At 35.4% G+C, this 19,296-nt stretch overlaps 2 protein-coding genes across 2 annotated transcripts in view; one reads left to right on the top strand and one right to left on the bottom strand.

Annotated features, from left to right (window-relative positions):
* The first annotated feature begins 1,229 nt into the window (after nucleotides 1–1,229).
* beat-VII (beaten path VII) overlaps nucleotides 1,230–19,296 on the top strand; it is a 599,011-nt gene continuing 580,944 nt past the window's right edge. The window contains exon 1 of the mRNA XM_067760324.1: nucleotides 1,230–1,868. Within this exon, the coding sequence (XP_067616425.1) occupies nucleotides 1,811–1,868 (58 nt within the window). The 5' untranslated portion in view covers nucleotides 1,230–1,810. The remainder of the gene's footprint in view (nucleotides 1,869–19,296) is intronic.
* Nucleotides 16,513–18,425, bottom strand: LOC137241901 (putative nuclease HARBI1). Its single transcript, XM_067769257.1, has 4 exons — nucleotides 18,082–18,425; nucleotides 17,579–18,014; nucleotides 17,367–17,520; nucleotides 16,513–17,228 (listed from the first exon to the last, which is right to left on the bottom strand). The coding sequence occupies exons 1-4, from the start codon at nucleotides 18,201–18,203 to the stop codon at nucleotides 16,861–16,863; spliced, it is 1,080 nt and encodes a 359-aa protein (XP_067625358.1). The 5' UTR covers nucleotides 18,204–18,425; the 3' UTR covers nucleotides 16,513–16,860.

The raw sequence follows: 19,296 nt of genomic DNA, 5'->3' as shown, positions 1-19,296 counted from the left end.
ACAGTTGCTCTGCTATATTTCGGCTATTGGTATTGTGTTGGTGTTAAAGTTGTCGGTGTTGGCGTAAAAGCAAAAAGTATTGCATGTAGGGTTTGCTCGCTAACAAATTTCCTGAAACGGTTCCTGCAATCATCAGTCTAGGGTAAACTCTTCAGATGAGCACAACAAGTGCGCGCGTGCAAATAACTTACACACACTTATGTATAACTTGAGCACATAAAACGGTTCTTAGTGAAAGTGGTGTGACATATGCAACAGCAGGACTACATACACAACAACAACGATAACTTGCATACATACATATATCGATACACATACACATGCATACATACGTATGTTAAGTGCGAGCGGAAAACATCGAGTGTTGAAATAAATTGAGTCATTAAGTAAAGCGACGGCAAAACGGCGGCTAACGTTGTTTTTGAACGCGCCTTAACCGCAAACCACGGATATACATTTACCAAATACTTACACATATACATAGAACATATTAAGCTATTAAGAGTTGTGTTTTGGGCTTGTCACCACTTGCGCTTGTGGTGGGTGCCAAAGCAAAACTACCTGTCACTGTGAAGCTCAAATATTTTCGATTTGTTGATTGTCGCTCGCCAGTCATTTGAATTTGACGGAAATAAGTGATTTATCCGGAAAAGGAAATTTTACATTGCGCTTTGCACATACAGCGGCAGTGTAGACGCGGTTTGGAGTTTTTTTTTAGTAATTTTTTATTTTTGTTTTTTCTTTGGGGAATTTTTTTCCTGGTGTTGCTGTCAGTGAACATTTTCTTTTTTGAAATTTTTCTGGTGGAAATAAACAGGAGAATAGGGATATTAAGCAAAGCGCTTGACTGGCACCCTCAAATGTGAATGTTGAACTCAAATGGCATGTGTGTGTGTACGTCAAACTGTGTAACGCAAGTGTTAAACCGTAAATAAAGGGGCAAAGCCCTCTTGTGGCCCCAACCAGTTGCACGTGAAACAAATTTAAAAATATTGTGCTACATAAAAGAGTAAAAAATTACTTGTGAGAAAGTTTTAAGTTTTATAAGCTAAAAAAGAAAATTGGAAAATTGGTAAAATAGTGTTACTTTAATAGCGAATACCATCTAGCTTCAAATGAGAAGTGGTAAAATATATGTACATATGTAAGAGATACTTACGTGCCATGGTAAAACCAAAAAGAAATATATAAATTTGTAAATTTGTATACGACAGCACAACAACAAAAAGTTGACGATATGATTGATGGTGCACCTAATGACATCGACAAGTTTATAATTTTGTGCACCCGTAAATTAGGAAAAGATACATGAAAGGCCGAAAATAGGAAGAAAAATGTAATTTTTTGGAAAAAATTACGTGCATCAATTCCCATCGATTTAGTAGCACATCCCTTCAACTCCCACACGTATTGTAGTTTTATGTCAAAGCTTCTGATTTATTCCTACCCGGCACGTTGTAAAAAACATAATAGATAAAAATAAACCAAACACTTCTTAAGTCAAATAATCCCACGGAAATTGTAAACGGAAGCAAATTTATTCCCTAATATTTGTAATCCCGTTAATGCGACACCACCTTTGATAAAAGAGATTAAATTGTGAGTTCAATATTGTGAAGATAATCAACTTAAAACCCAAACCAACCGATGAGCAAAGTTTCATTTAAAAATAATTTTTATAAAAATTTTACAAGTGAAACTTCAAAGCTAACGAAGTCAATTGACTTGGCAATTTGTTGCATCCACTTCATTGCACACCCCAACAAAAATTTTTCCATCGACCCACGCCATCAGCACAGCAAAACTGAAAATGTATAACTTTTGGGTAATCGTCTTATGTCTAGGATCATTAGCAACCAAGCCAATAAGTAAGTGCAATCTTCTCAATATTTTCTATGTACATACTGAATTTACCCGTACATATGTATGTAGACACAACTTTCGTTTATAACCAAAGAGTAAACAAGATTTGATTACTTTTCATATCTTGGTTAGCTTATTTAACTTTGTTTTATTACTTAATTGCAAAATGAATTCTGAATTCTTTATTACGAGTTTTGGCTAAAGAGATTTTTGCATATCGTCGTTTTGTTACCAAAAACATGAATGTGCATCTTTTCGATTTTGAGTAAACCATTGAATGTTCAATAAAATATAAAAGTCGGTGGCGTGCAATAGTGTCAATGGAACTAAAACCAATTAATATTAATTCTGTTTTGAAAGAAAATTAATGTCAATAACACTAAACTCAGATAAATTAAGGATTACATCAGGAAAAACCTCATCATAGGACAGTGATCGTGGCACTATCAAAAGCTTTGGAAAGAGCCGATCGAGGCACGCTCCTCCAAAACAAAGAAGGATCACCCCTCTCCCGTGCAAAAGACCACAAATTTTGTGAAGAGGCTGCAGGCCTGCCAAAATGCTGCACTCAAAGCTGCCTCGGGATGTCTCCTTACGACCCCTGCATAGCGAGGCAAACGAGCTCAGTTTTAAAGAGCAAAACGAAATGCTGAACAGGCAGTCCCTGTCTCCAACAGGGTTAAGGAAGCATTTTCATGAGCACTATGATAAGATTGGGCACTTGCCAACACAGCCGTTTGATCCAGGCCCTAGGAAAAATTTACACAGAATCAGCAAACACCTTTGTCAGGTCGCGAGAGGATAACCCTGTTCCTACTCTTGCAGAAGAAGAAAGTACACTGTCATCACAACATGTTATACTCCTATATTGCTGGTACAATATGCTCACAATAAGTTTTGAATTCGAAATCAAAAAAAGACCCTACAAAATTTTTGTGATTGTAGCACCATAAGTATGACGAGAAAAAATATTAATTTCGATACCTACATTCGATTATTAACAAAAACATTTAAACAGCAATAAATCGGCACTCTGATGTTTGTAAGTGTACCCAGCCTGTAGTAGCAATATATTTTACATATATGGAAAATAGTAAATTTTAAACCTTGATTTCTCAAAATTTTGTTTTTTACACATTAATGTTTCTGTCAATTGAACGACGATGTGAATGATAACTCTGCCATGAGAAGTTGACGAGGTTCATATAGAAATAAAGTTGCATATGAAATGTAATTTGCTTTGTATAATTGAAGGTACGGTTTAACTGAAATTTGACGTAAATCGTTCGCAATGCAAATGTTACTCATACGCCACGTACTACTACAAGAGGAAGCCACAGTCAGTATTTATTTAGGCTGACGATAGAGTGGAAGCGAAAAACGCTCCTATATACATATAAAGATAGCAAACATTGAAAATTATTTCTTATGGAAAATTGTCAAAGTAGTCACGGTGTCAGAAATGTTTCAATCTTATAAAATAAGTATATGAAAACAAAAATTGCTTCTCACCTGGCATAGCTTATAGTGAGTATTTTGCCGTCAGCCTAATATCATTTGAACTAAGTTGTAAGGCTGAGGCAGGGAGAGTCAGAGATGATTGTCAAAGTAGTCACGGTGTCAGAAATGTTTCAATCTTATAAAATAAGTATATGAAAACAAAAATTGCTTCTCACCTGGCATAGCTTATAGCGAGTATTTTGCCGTCAGCCTAATATCATTTGAACTAAGTTGTAAGGCTGAGGCAGGGAGAGTCAGAGATGATTGTACCATCTAAAACATATTTTACTAAAAATTGCTGATAGTGAGACTGAATATAAGCCAACGATATGTTTATTCGAAAATTTTCGACTTTTTTGGTAAACAAATTACATACATATATAAAACTCAAACTGCCTCACATCGTCCCAATTTATTACCCAATGTGAATAAATAAAACGTCAAATAAACCTCAAGTGGGGACAGTTCAGGTTGAAATATAAGATTTATTAAATCTCAATAGTTAGAGCTATAAAATTAAAGACCAAATTACATGTGTAGCAGTTTTGCATGCAGCTCTTCCAGATTTGCTGCTGCTTGATTGTTTTCCAGGCTCGTATATACCTCCGTGCAGCGATTGAAGCCAATTTTTAAAAAACGTTTTTGAATTCACTAGGAACAGACCTTTTCAACCAAAAATCAGTTTTAAAAACAAAAAAGAATATTTTGCATATAAATTTTATATTTTAGCTGCTTATTTGGTATTTTGTTGATACCCAACACTGATTTTTAAGCAAATTCTGTTTTCGGACAGGTCAAGTAGCGCACTGCTTGGCATGCGAAATTCAGTTTTTTTTACGATAACTGGCAAAATGGTTGGAGCAACGGAGAACAGAGTCATTGCAGTGCATAATAAGGGTCTTGTCCAATATACGAAACATTTTTTATACATCGGTCTAATTTATTAAAACAATACAAAGTGGAAGTACATACAGGGTTAATAAACACAAACTTACAAATTTTAATTGAACAGCAGTCGCATATAACGTTTTAAGTGTAGGTTTTCGAAAAACCATCCTACTGTTTTAAAAATACAATTAGAAATATTCATTGAAGGGAAAACCTTTTAAGTGATGTGCGTAGTAATGAATACGGCAATGTTCAAAGTTATTGTTAAGTGAAAAGATGATAACAAAGGTATAATAATGATGATATTTGACAGAATAACAAAAGAAAAAAGTTAAAAGATAGTGAAAACGAGCACTCAAAAAGAAAAAAACCGAATCCAACATCAATGCTTCAAGATTGAGCAAACGTTGAAAGTGACTTCTAAGCATTCATTGAAGAAAAAAAACGTTCAAACACGAAGACGTTATTTCAAATTGGAACTGAATAATATTTTGTGATCTCAATAGTACAACAACAAAAAATCTCACGACTCTCATAATCCGGTCATATATTTCAAAGTTTTTGGTACGGAAACATAGAAGAAAAGATCTGACAAAACAGAGGAAGTAGGAAGAAATAGTAGTGGAAGATTTAGGGAAATCGGAAAAGTAAAAAGAACAAGAGGATGATGGATAGTGAGAGTAAAAGTAAAAAGAAGGGTAATGGTTTCAGACAAAGTAGTAAATAGAGGTTAACGGGGGGATTAAGAATAAAGATAAATAAATAATAGAATAAGGAAGATTTACAGAAGAATGAATGAGCCTATTAAGGAAAACTAGAATGTACACACGGGAGAGAAAAATAAGAGAGAGGGTTATACAGAGAAGAAGCCGGTGTATATATAGATAACGTCAGAGCAATGTCTGTCGGGTTTGATCATACGACAGGGAGCTATTCATGTTTGTCTAAACCTTTCCAGGGCTAGCTAGAGCTGTTTAAAATGTAGTTCTCATAAGCCAAACATTTTTTTTTTGCCAACAGGTATATCTATAAGCTCCGGTTTGTTGCAGAACTTTTGCTGTAATACCTCTGCCGCTATATATTTGTACACCAATTTTCTGCTCAATAAGCCTTCCTCAACGCTTGGTTTACATCGTTATAGGTTGGGTCTCAGGACAATGTGCCGTCAATCCTAACTGCAGCCCTCCCAGATAATAATCCGCAACTTCATGATATTGTTCCAAATAGTCAATCATCTCAATGACGTCAGCAGTATGTTTCCATATTCCTTATTTGTGGAAAATGATATACTCTGAAGATCCAACCATTCTCGGTTGAGTTAAACTTTTCAATTTCCACTCAAGAAAAGGAAATAAACCCTCACACAAAAGAAAACACAGACCGCAGGCAGTATTTCCCTGTACGTTACTTCACATTTAAGAAACGCATTAATGTAATAGTTTTTTTATGATAACGTAAAAATCAATGCTGCAAATGATTCAAGAGGGAACATTTGAATTTATGACGACAAGTATTGTCAAATGCGACTCCGTTTTTATACTCAGCTGAGCAGAGCTCACAGAGTATATTAACTTTTTTCGCATAACGGTAATCCGTAACGGCATAAACTAATCGAGATAGATATAGACTTCTATATGTCAAGATGATCTGGGGGAAAAAAGAAATTCATTTAGCCATGTCCGTCCGTCCGCTGTAAACACGATAACTTGAGTAAATTTTGAGGTATCTTGATGAAATTTGGTATGTAGGTTCCTGGGCGCTCATTTCAGATCGCTATTTAAAATGAACGAAATCGGACTACAACCACGCCCACTTTTTCGATATCAAAAATTTCGAAAAACCGAAAAAGTGTGATAATTCATTACCAAAGGCGGATAAAGCGATGAAACTTGGTAGGTACGTTGACCTTATGACGTAAAATAGAAAATTAGAAAAATTTTGGACAATGGCCGTTGTACCGTCCAGTTTTAAAAGAAAGTAATTTAAAAGTTTTGCAAGCTGTAATTTCGCAGTCGTTGATGATATTATGATGAAATGTGGCAGGAACGTCACTCCTATTACTATATATGCGCTAAATAAAAATTAGCAAAATCGGATAACGAACACGCCCACATAAAAAAAATTTTTTTTTTAAGTCAAATTTTAACAAAAAATTGAATATCTTTACAGTATATGTCAGTATTCAACTCCAGTAATGATATTGCACAACAAAATACAAAAGTAAAAGAAAATTTCAAAATGGGCGTGACTCCGCCCTTTTTCATTTAATTTTTTTAATGCCATAGTTCGAACAAAAATTTACCAATCCTTGTGAAATTTGGTAGGGCATAGATTCTATACCGATAACTGTTTTATGTGAAAATGGGCGACATCGGTTGAAGCTACGCCCAGTTTTTATACACAGTCGACCGTCTGTCCTTCCGCTTGGGCGTTAACACGATAACTTGCGCAAAAAACGATATATCTTAACTAAACTTAGTTCACGTACTTATCTGAAGTCACTTTACCTTGGTATAAAATATGGCCGAAATCCGACTATGACCACGCCCAATTTCCGATATCGAAAATAACGAAAAATGAAAAAAATGCCATAATTCTGTACCAAATATGAAAAAAGAGATGAAACATGGTAATTGGATTGGCTTATTGACGCAAAATATAACTTTAGAAAAAACTTTGTAAAATGGGTGTGACACCTACCATATTAAGTAGAAGAAAATGCAAAAGTTCTGCAGGGCGAAATCAAAATCCCTTGGAATCAAGGTAGTAATACTGTTCGTGGTATGACATATATAAATAAATTAGCGGTACCCGACAGAAGATGTTCTGGGTCACCCTGGTCCACATTTTGGTCGATATCTCGAAAACGCCTTCACATATACAAATAAGGGCTACTCCCTTTTAAAACCCTCATTAGTACTTTTAATTTGATACCCATATCGTACAAACACATTCTAGAGTCACCCTTGGCCCACCCTTATTGCGATATCTCGAAAAGGCGTCCACATATAGAACTAAGGCCCACTACGTTTTAAATAATCATTAACACCTTTCATTTGATACACATGTCATACAAACACATTCCAGGGTTACCCTAGGTTCATTTTGCTAAATGGTGATTTTCCCATATTTTGTCTCCAAAGCTCTCAGCTGAGTATGTAATATTCGGTTACACCCGAACTTAGCCTTCCTTACTTGTTTAATGTTGACTTCACCTGTCTGGTTTATTGTATCATGGTTTTTGGGTAAGAGTAAAAGTTATCTTTATTAAAAATGTCTTGAAAATTTAGCCGAAGTGGCAGGGTTAAACTCTAGTCAACTTTAATGGTAGTTTAAACTTGCATGAAACACCGCGCATAGTGAAATACTTAGTCCTATATTCAAGTTCTTGATTGCCTCATAGCTTTATTGCATGCCTAACAGGCCAACATAATAAAAAGACACTGCATCATTTTTCTGTCAAAAATGTCTCATGCCCATACAAATTGCCCGATATTGAATTTAATGCGTAAACAGCTAACTCGATTTCTAATTTCTGCTCTGAGTGACATTTCGGTTTGACGTTTGCACGCATGTTTAACATCGTCGTTTCGGTTATTTCGGTAAGGGAAAAAAGTCGCTAATGTTCGTGCGTTGCAAAGAAGCAGTGCGTTTTTATTAGGTTGGTGTGCAGTGGAGTGCAAAATATAGTCACATTTCATTTTGAAAAATAACGGAGCTCAGAGTTTTGTATATTTGACATTAAAAACGTTGTTAAGGCAAATATAAGCCAAGGATCGTGAGCAAATTTTTTCATTTCAAATTTTTTGTTTTTTTTTTTTTTTGTTTTGACAGTTTGTTGACTACAATTTTTGATGTAGCGTTTTTGCAAACACGTAGCAGATGAATGGCCGTGTTTTTTGTTAGTGTACACTATAAAATATGCTGAGGAACTTTGCGTGCATTGATGCCCATTTGCATAAAAGTCCCTTAATATTTTTTTTGAGGTCTCTGACATATCTTCGTTTATATAGTAAAAGACCCTGTGTGAAAGGAAACATTTGTTGTTTCATTAAAGGAATTGTGATTCCATCAAGTTTCTGTCTGAGATCGGGTTAACTCGTTATAACATATTTTCTTTATTTTAAATAAAAAATTTTTATTCAGAAATTGACGATAAAGGTGAATATGTTGATTCAATTTCAAATAGCATATAAAATAAAATAAATGCAAGGCACGATAACCTACGAGGAAATTTTAAGCCAAGCTTCTCTTCTACATTCAGAGAAAAAACGTTCTAAAACGAACGAAGTAAATTCAAAACTAAGAACATTCTTTGATTAAAGTTTGTTAAGTACGTTTTATTTTCAACCTGTGACTGATGGGCTTATTTAAAGCAGTAAACAGTAGTAAAACAGTTTTTCAAATTTTATGACCAGTTTGGTCATAAACCAATAAACAGATCACGTATAAAAAATTAGAGAGCAAATAAATCAGAGATAGCTGTGAAATAAATTGTCTCGGCGTGACGTCATGCTTTTGAAAACATGTGTCATTGCAGACTTTATCCCAATCGGAGTATTTTGCTCCGCTCCTACCTCCAACTTCATTTTTTAACTCAAAGGCTTATTTGGGTCGATTTGGCACCTAATATCCCTTGGTTGCAGCTTTCATTGCAAACGTATGAAAAGCTGATTATTTACAAGTGATGATAGGATAATATTTTTTGACGTGAATTCATTGTTCGTCTCTTAAGATATGTTTGTTCAGATTTTACTTACAGTTTTTGTACTTTTTTCTTGCGGAAGGAGTAAAATGTAAGCAAAAAATGTGTCCGTGCGCGATCTGTAAGTTCTGCCAAAATTAAACATACAGTACTTCCAGAAATTGTATATAAAAATTAAGTACGTTGAGTCAGTAGTGGAGGTCTTCTTCTTCCTCTGCTTCCAAACTGCGGTTACTTTCTTTCTTGACCTGAGCGTATTCATCCATGCGCATAACATGACCTAGCTAGCGAAGCTTTCTGTTTTTATTCGCTGCACTATCGTCATAATTGCTCATAAATAAAATAAAAATAAGCTCATACAGCTCATCATTAAACCTCTTTCGATACTAGCCGTCGACATCACGGACAGGACTATAAATCTTCCTTTCTAAGCCAACATCGTTTTTGCTATTAATGCTGGTTCCCAATAGACGAAATCCTTCACAGTCTCGAATTTATATCCGTCAACAGTGACGTGGCTGCACAGGCCACGATGACAGCAAGTACTTCGACTTGTCCTCATTTACCGGAAGAGGCACCTTTATCTAATATCAACTCTTCGCCTCCTTGTTTGAACAGCCCGGCGAGCATTCCGTCATTACCTGGTGCCATGCGGTTTTTAAGCCGGGATATTGCCATTCTCACTTCGTCATAGTTGGGTGCCGGAGCGTGTTTTTCATCATCGGCGTTCGTGGTATCGGGTTCCTGTTCTCCCGCACTCTGTACGTCAGTTACCATTATCGTTACTGCAGGAATCTACTCCGGTCTTAAAAACTTTCGTCATTAAAAGAACATGAAATATTTATGGTAAACCGCAAGCAGCCAAGTTGACTCTTAAGTACGATCCTGTATATCTTTCCAAAAAAATAATAAATAATATTTTTCGTGATAAATAGCCGGGGATATAAAGCACATTTTTCTTCCATTAATTGGTTATCCTATAAGCTTTTGGCCGACTCCAAGTGCGTTGGATAATAAGGCAGATAACTTTTTTGTGAGAAACATTTTTGAAGTGTGAGCTGCAAGAGAAAACGGTTGAGCACGTTTTGTGTTCGTGTACTGCGCTCGCCAGGTCAAGGCGGTAGAGTTGCCAAATGTCGAGGCAGCAATTAAGCTGGGTCCTGCGTAGTCGTTTACTCAGGTAATAGTTTTAAATACTCCGAACACTGGTAACGAATTATGAGAGAAGTGTAATAATTCAAAAAATGTCACAAGCGCTACGTAATAAAACTTTTTTTTTTTCAAATTCGATTACAAATACAACAATTCCGGAATGCTTGATTTGGCCTCCTTTGTTTATGCAGTTTGGTATTGATGTGTGAATCTTCTGTGCTCATTCCAAGCACTATTTTTGCTTGATTTAAAATTTTTCGTTCTCACGCTCCAGGAACGATTTGTGGTCGATTTAACAGTTTTCGTTCTGGGTGTGGAAAGGCAATTTTTTTAGTAGGCACCCATTTAGTTTTTTCTTTATTAATGATCATTTTTTGTCATCAATAAAAAATATTAATAACAAAAAAAAAACCATTATTAAAATCCAAAACTTTGAGGAAAAACGCATAATATTAATTTTTTCATATACATACATATTTCCTTTATTGATTAATCCTTCGAGTAAGAAGTATTGTGAGTATGTGAATGAATGGAAAATAGAATTGAAGGAAAAATAAGAGTTACAAATAATAGATGATAAAAAAGTTGTTTTAAAAAACTTCAGAACTTGACGGTGATCGAACACGCGCCACGCGATCGCAAGCGCAACAACGTCGCCGCTGGCCACTTCAGAGCTTGTGCCAAATGTTGTTTATGACATTGTGATGTATACGAATTGTACCGTTTCTTTTTCTTTAACTTAATTTAAGAACATTGTTCTCATTAATATTCATATCTTAAGACCAGCCGGCGTTTTTCTCTCAGTGTACATGTTTTACGCCGATTTCGAACGGCATCATCAAGACAGACGAGTTTTCACTAATAAATTTAAAAAAAGTTTCTAATAAAAAAAATTTGTTTCTAAATTTCTAATGTTGCTTTGCCCGGACATGAACCCAGGTTCTTGGGTGTGGTAGGTAGAGCATGCCACCACCCCAGAACGGCGGCCGCCAACTTTCTTAACTATCAAATTAATTTAGATTGAGCGCTTGCCCTACAAAACAAATTTTTAAACTTTTCTGAAATAAATATAAAAATATATTTGTTGTTGTCGTCAATTTTGATTCGATTTCATATTATTTGCTTACATGGCGCATCTATACAAGGTGATGGCGGGTTGACGCCGTGAAAAAGAATGTTAAGTCCAAAGACAATTCGTATTGATTTCGACTATCTGACATCTTGTTGTACCAAGGCGTTGCTTGAAAATTATCAAGAAGCAATCAGCTGATAGGATAACACCACCTGATACTGAATTTGCCTAGATTAGCTTCTCTGAATTTTCGCCTTACCAAGAGTCATGCTTCGTCTACCACACCGAAGATCCTGGGTTCACGCCCGGGCAAAGCAATATCAAAATTTTAGAAACAAGTTTTTTCAATTACAAGAAAATTTTTCTAAGCGGGGTCGCCCCTCGGCTGTAATTTGCCAAACACTCCGAGTGTATTTCTGCCATGAAAAGCTTCTGAGTGAAAACTCATCTGCTTTGCAGATGCCGTTCGGAGTCGGCATTAAACAAGTCAGCCTAAAATCTCTTCGGAGGTTGTCGCGCCTTAAATTTTTTTTAAGAGTCGTGTTACAATCGACAGTTATCCAGATGCCGATGAAAGCCTTAAATGAAAATGCAATAACAAATTAATCCATATGGAACACATTGTTGTTGCATTTGCATGTTAAATTCAATCTGAACCTGGATCAGTGTTCATTGCAAAGCAAACTTAGTGTACTAGAGCCGTCCTATAAAATAGATTTGTATGTTGGATTTCTCACATATTTATACTAACATTTCAAAAGCAGGGTTCTATTTTTTGTTTGACATTTACAGCATAATGGGCGCTATCAGGAAACACAAATGTTGAGCAGTCGTTGAGTGATAACTCTCTAAATGCACTGTTGACTAGTTACGATCCACTCAATGGTTGGAATTTTACGTCAAATTACTGAGCACAAATATTTTTCGCTGCATTTGCTCAACGTGTTTATTCGTCTGTCTAGCAGTTTTTTGACATTTTAAAGCGTTGGTTTTGAATACAATTTTTCCTCTAAATGTTATGGTGAAGTGTACAAAATAATTTATCAAGTCATTTTCCTTCCAATCTAAGTACATATATTTATTACACAGTTGGCACAACTCACCGTTCAAAAAAAAATTTTTCTATCACTTAAATGAGGGAAACAACGTATCAGTAAAAATAGTGTTCCCTGAAAGCGCCCAATAATAATGCACAAAATACTTGGTTTGGTAAAAGTACAGATTGTCTTTCGTTAGGTACAGTAAGCGTAAAAATGCTTACGATTTGCTCTGAACTACTGGAATGTTTCTATTAGCTTCTCTTGATATTTCTCATTGCCGCTTTTGGCTAATGCACAGTGTAACATACATAATAAGAGGAATACATACACATGATCATCGTAAGAGGCATTAGGAGCAAAATATACCCATACAAGACGTGAAAACAGGGTTGTGAAACAGTGTTAGTTTAGTTATAAGCCCCATTAATGTCATATCCTTGCAGGAGTGTTTATCCCTAATACTTTTTATGTATTTACAAAGCCATGTATGCAGAATTAGCTAAGCGAATTTATAACAACGTTGAGCTACTTGCAAGACCCGCCGTAAGTTCGCTAATTAAAAATCAATCAAAGTGTGTTTCGATTTGGATTAGTTGATATTAGTTAAGTTAAGCGAATGCTGATTATCATGTTCTTGGAGTACATATTCGTGAAGCAAGTGTGACTCTTTGTCTACACTAGAATAAATAATATAAGAATGGGGTCGCCCCTAATCGACAAACGAGTTTTCTATGGTATAGCCACGCTCTACGGTGACAAAATAGTGGTTCATCAACTCAATTTAAAATATGATTTTCAACCTAGTTGCTATAATATGCCTTATTCACATAGCTTACATCGTTTCTGTGATCGAACTTTTCAAACCTGTGGAAGAGGTCCACAGTTTAAGATTACTATATTACGGCGGGCGCTGTGGTATGGTGGTAGCAAGTTCGGCCTACCACACCGAAGATCCTGGGTTTATGGTCCGGGCAAAGCAACATCAAACTTTTAGAAAGAAGTTTTTTTAATTAAAGAAAAGTTATTCTAAGCGGGGTCGCCCCTCGGCTGTAATTTGGCAGACACTCCGAGTGTAATTCTGCCATGAAAGCTTCTCAGTAAAAATTCATCTGCATTGCATTTGTAGGAAAAATTAAAAGAAGCACGTCGGAAATTGGAAGACAATCCCGGACTTAAACCCTTTCGGTGGTTATCGCGCCTTACATACATTTTTTTTTTATATGGACAATTTTTTGCATTATGTGAAAATGTACGCCTTGGCAATACCTATTTCAGCAGATCGCTGTTAACGAATTGATATCGGTGGTTAAAATTGCTCGAATTGAACTGGCCCTTATTGGGAAACCCTATTCTCTATTTCTCTATTTCTAATTACGCCAAAAAGTATGCCACAAAAATTAAATTTTATCACATCTCAATGTTGAGAAGTAATCAGAAGTGTGTTCGATCCCTATCAGGACAGCCGCTCATAGATTAGAAAAAAGGTGCTATATGTTCATATGTACGTATGTATATATGTATGTATGTATATACACTATATATATTAGACCGCCCACAGAATGTATGGCATTTGCTAAAGTTTCAAATTTTGTCTTTCCACAAGGAACTTCTGACAGGGTATAAAAAACAATATCTGTATTAAAATCTTCCTGCAGATTAAAAGTCCTTCAAAGAACACTTACCGGTGAAATATTTATATGTAGGATTCATTCCTGATAGTATTACACATATGCAAAGTCTCTTCAATTGATATTTGTTTGGGAGATATTAACCACAAAATATATACTCCAATGTTTGGTGCATTTTCAGCCTTTAGGTCAATTTCGCATGGAGTTCTTTCACTACAAATGTCCAGTTTTTTTATATACGCATATTGTCACTTGCGAAGCGAATGAAAATTTTGTTGAATTTCGCGGTCTCGAATTGCGAGATGCGAATCGTTAGCGAATTCGCCAAAAAAAAGTCGAACGAGTGACGAAGATGAATTTGTCGAATTGCCACAAGCGAAAAAATCATATTCGCTTCGCCAAATCTGTCAAAATTTGTCGAATGCTTATTTTGTTCGCGCTTGAAAATAGAAAAGGACGTATTGGCATTTATTTGAATGTTTTCAATGGAAAAAAGTAAATAAATTGAATAAATAGTTAAAAGTGAGTAATTCATTTAATTAAATTGAGTTATTGGTTTGAATAAATGAAGTTTTCAGAATGAGAAGAACAACGCCGCAGCAATTCCAAAAGCTGGTCGAGCTAATGGAAAATAATCCAGACGTCGCCAGAGGCATGGGGAATTTTGGAGAGACCAGGAGGAGCAGGGCAGAATTGTGGGACCATTTCGCCACGGATCTTAACTCCATAGGTCCTCCAATCCGTAACGGGCGCGACTGGAACAAGGTAAGAAGAATAGACCTGCACGAATAATACAAAAGTATACATCGCAGAATCGTGGTATCGTAGCATCGTACGGTTACTGACTGGAGTTACTTTTGATACTTAAGGCTGTTTTACACGAGTCGAATTACTGATGGTTTTTTGACTACCAACTCAATTCAACCATCATATACAAGCAGGCACTTTGTTTGAGAAAATTTACCAGGAAATCGACTCGAGTAAAGCAGCTTTACCTGCTAACGTATCTACTCGGGTATGTTACTGGCATTGTGAAAGGTGCTGAGATGGGCTCTAGGTTTGGTTAGATCCTAGCTCCGAGCCACCGCCTACTATTTTTCTGATAATACCCGATAAGATATTTAACCAGTTAGTTTCAAAAGTAACCGTACGATATCACGATACAAGTTTCCAAAGTAACTGACAACGTGATAATCGTCAGAAGCGTTACTTAGTTATATACCCGAACCATCGTATCCGTGCAGGCCTCTAGTAGTAACTGAATTGTATTCTGCGTGTCAGTTCATACTTACCAATATATTTGTCCTAGGTTTGGTTAGATTATAAGTTGAAGCTTAAAAAAAAGGTTTCTACAAACCGCAGCGAGACCGTAGCCACTGGAGGAGGACCGTACGCCCAGCGAAGTTTATCTGCGCTAGAGAGATCCGTGGATGAGCTACTGAACCTCCAAGAAGCCGCCAAACCGACAGGACAGTCCTTTGGAACAAATAATCCGGGTGATAACGGGGGTGAGAGTGACAACACGAGTGAGAGCGAAACCGAGGGTGAAGAAGATCCTCGAGACTTAAATATCACTCAAAGTTCATCGACTCCCCGTCCGAGGATGACACTGGAGGATCGCGAAAATATGCGCTTGAAGGCACTTGAAAAGCAGGGAGAAATGCAAAAAACCCTTTGCGAGGAAATTACAAAAATGACGGAAAAATTAGACGAAATGGCAAGATATGCTAGAAAAACGTACGAACTCAAAAAAGACCAAATAAAACTATTGAAAAAGAAAGAAGAGAGAAAAAAGGAAGAAAGTGTTGAAAGAAAAAGACAACAGAAAGAAAAAATGGAGATGAAAATGAAGGAGTTGGAACTGAAAACCTTGAAATATAATCTAAGGAAATAATAAAATCGTCCAACTACTTTCAGTTTCATTTCTATTTTTTCTTTACGTGACTGAATTTGTGTTTATTTTTATTTATCTTATTTTCTAATGAAGTACTGAATTAATATGTGATTTATTTTAAACTAGTTTTTAAGTGTAATATACCCCAGTTCATAATTATAAGATCACCCATATTGACATGTTCTAATTTTTTTTAACATTTCGTATTAGGTTTTATTTTTGCTGGGATTCCAAATTAAGACCCTTTAAATCGACACTCCAAACTTTGTGAACATTTTGTAAAAGTTAAAAAAGGTTTTGAAATATCTTGAAAAATTTTTCAAATATTTCAAACATCTGAACCGAAGTTATATTTCTGTATCCCATTAAATTATAACTCTTAAGGCCGACTCGCCGAACGGCTCAAATCTATGTTAGTTTTTAAAATTATTTACTGGAGACATCATATACTTTCATATGAAGGAAAGTTTAATGGGCTACAAAAAGATATTTTCAGTTCTGAGGTTTGAATTATTAAAAAGAAATTTCAACATTTCTAAAAACGTCTTTTAACCTTTAAAAATATCCACAAAGTTTAGATCGTATATTTGTGCACGACTCCTATTTTGGTATTCTATTAGCAAAAAAAAATTAACTAAACGAAATAATACAAAAAAATAGAACATGTTAATATGAGTGGCCTTACTTATACTTATGAAATAAGCAGCAATAACCTAATACGCATATCGTCAACTAAAAAGTCTGAAATAAATATTTGATTTTTATTTATTTACTTGTAGTAATAATATATATGTACCTTCACCATTTTATAAGTCTGAATTGAATTGTTGATTTTTATTAAATAAAGAAATAAAAATTAAGCAAATGTCCATTTTATGATTTCAATTTAATCTTATTTCTATTTAATTCATAGGAATTTCAATAAAATCTTCATATTTTAAAATTTGTATTTTTTTGCTTTTAGCTTGGGAATAAAATACAGCTAATAAAACTTCAAGTTCATTACGGAGAATAAAAATAATTTCGGTACATTCCTTAGCTCACTAGCATCACTGTATTCAAATACAAAATATAGGTATAAATTAATACTGTTGTCCATTAAAACGGCCCTACTTGTTTTACAGTAAAGCATCAGCTATTTGTCTTCTGCGACGCTCTCCTGGTGTACCGTTGCCATCTTCATTACTTGGCTCCGACGATACAATGGCGTCAGTAAAAATTTCTGCTTCGTCTGGGTCACTGATTCGAAACATCTTACAAATATTGTGCAAAGCGCAACATATGTTTATAATGGATCTAACCTTGTCAGGATTGTAGCGCATTTCTCCGAGGAGGCATCTGAAACGGCATTTCAGAACTCCGATCGTACGTTCTATGACGTTTCTACCTTTTGCGTGCTTCTTATTAAAAATTGATTCCCTAGTTCCGGACTCTGCAAGACGGAAGGGTGTTAGTAAGTAGGCACTCAGCGGGTACCCGGAATCACCTACAAATAAGTATATTTTTTTTAACATTACGTCATAAAAAGTAAGGGTATTTGGACTTGATTCGTTACTCCGTTAGTCGATAGTTTTGAGTAACGAGCTAAGTCTTAATACCCCGATTATATTTGTGTTGATGTAACTAGCAAAATTTCCTAAATAAATAGAGTTATCGCCGCTAAGATGCATATTTTCCAAATGACTTTTTAAGGAACTATTATTCCACACAAACGAATCATGTGTTGAACCAGCATATCTAGCATCCACAAACCGGATATTCATGTCATGATCGCAAGCCTGAAATATACAATTTACTAACAACAATATTTTATGTATCCATGTCTTGACAACTTACAATCATCGCATTTATGCTAAAAAACCCTTTTCTATTCAGATAGAGGTGTCTATTTGCGCTGGGAGCATAAATCGCAATATGCGTACCAACAACACAGCCAATCACGTTGGGTATTCCTGACCTGATGAAAAATTTGCTCTTTGCTTGTTGCTTTTCCTCTTCTGTCATTTCGGTTTTTATCGCCGCCCTGCAAATTTCTCTCTGCAAAATTGGCAGTATCTCCTTTAAAATGAGGGAAACTGTAGGTTGCGCAAGTCCCAAATGAAAATCATTCCCTACAGCTTGCTGATAAATGCCATGGGCAAAAAAACGGAGTGCGCAACACAATTTTAGCATTGGCGTTACAGATGATGACAAGCGGCAGTGAAAACTATCCTTGATTTTGTCCAGCACATACATAAATGCATCTTTGCTTAGCCGGAAATTTGCTATGAATCTAAAAACACACAATAAATACACAAAAACTTTACATATTTTGAATAACCAATATGCACTGCACTTACACTGTGGACGGAAGCTCCATGGGATTGGAGTAATCTCTTATAAAACGCCGCTGACGAAGAAGATAAACTCGCGGCTCAACATTGTAATTGTCTTCGAAAAAAAGATCAACGTTATAAAACATTTTTAACTTTATTTATTACTATTTAATAAACTTGTTTTTACATTTTTGTTTGTGCACAAATAAATAATAAAAACAGATGACAGAAACGTCAAATTCGGATGAACTAATTAAATTTGTTTGAATGGCAATGACACATGGCAGTCGAATAAGTTCATTCGCCACTCCCAATGCAAATTTGATGTGAATTCGCCAATCTGTTCGACTCGCCAAATATATTCGCTTCGCAAGTGACAATATGTGTAATAGATTCTTTTTTTTTACCCGGCCTCTCAGACAAGCCAGTGAAGTGCAGAAAATCAAAACGTTGTCGTTGCGGGTAGTCTAATGTACTATGTGTATATATGTACATATATATAGTATATGCAAGCTCATATTAGTTTCACGGCTTCAAACTTTAGATGAATTTTCTAGATATCTCTAAGGATAGATATAAAATGGCAAAGAGTTAGCACGTACCGGCAGTTTTCCACGCTCGGCGTTTATAGCATGCAACAGCAGCAAAATCAATTTCAAGTCATTAAATGAAATTAACCTTTATTGAGCAACAGCGGAAGTAAAAGCAGCTAAATAAAAATGAAAATAAATGAAGAGAGAATTATCAGACAGAAGTAGTTGGAGCGGCATCGCTTTATGGACCATTTGAGGGAAAGAGGGTGTTAAAAGGAGGTAAACAAGAAATAAAAGCAAAAGGAGAAATAATTTTTTTTATAAAAAATTTAACGACAACAAAAATATATATGAAAATAAATTGACAATAATGGCAGTAACAAAACAGAGAGCCATGTACGAAACGAAAATTGAAAGACAAATTGAAAAATAGAAAGAAAAAATTATAAACAATGCGAATTGTAATGGCTGCCACTAACATTTATTTGAGCACGAAATAAGCTTAAATACAATTATTTTTATTACTGTTGGTTTGAAACGTGGAAGAAATGATTTGAATTGTCGGCACTATATTGGACTTGTATATTCGTATTGTAATGAACTTAGTGCAATTCCTCTTATTTGCAACCTTCTGCTAACGTTGGAATCACTAAACTGTTGAATAAATAACTCCACTATTCAATATTGCAAAACGGTCTTTATTAAA

This window comes from Eurosta solidaginis, chromosome 1 (assembly GCF_040869045.1).
Source record: "Eurosta solidaginis isolate ZX-2024a chromosome 1, ASM4086904v1, whole genome shotgun sequence".
Lineage (NCBI taxonomy): Eukaryota > Metazoa > Arthropoda > Insecta > Diptera > Tephritidae > Eurosta > Eurosta solidaginis.
Note: the sequence above shows the minus strand (reverse complement) of the source record. Positions and strands in the feature narration are given on the sequence as shown.

Coding starts and splice junctions, on each gene's coding strand:
- LOC137241901 (XM_067769257.1), bottom strand. CDS start 18,203: ATGTTTTATAACGTTGATCTTTTTTTCGAAGACAATTACAATGTTGAG. Junction 17,521..17,578: donor TTAGCATAAATGCGATGATT/GTAAGTTGTCAA, acceptor TGTATATTTCAG/GCTTGCGATCATGACATGAA. Junction 17,229..17,366: donor TTATTTAGGAAATTTTGCTA/GTTACATCAACA, acceptor ACTTATTTGTAG/GTGATTCCGGGTACCCGCTG.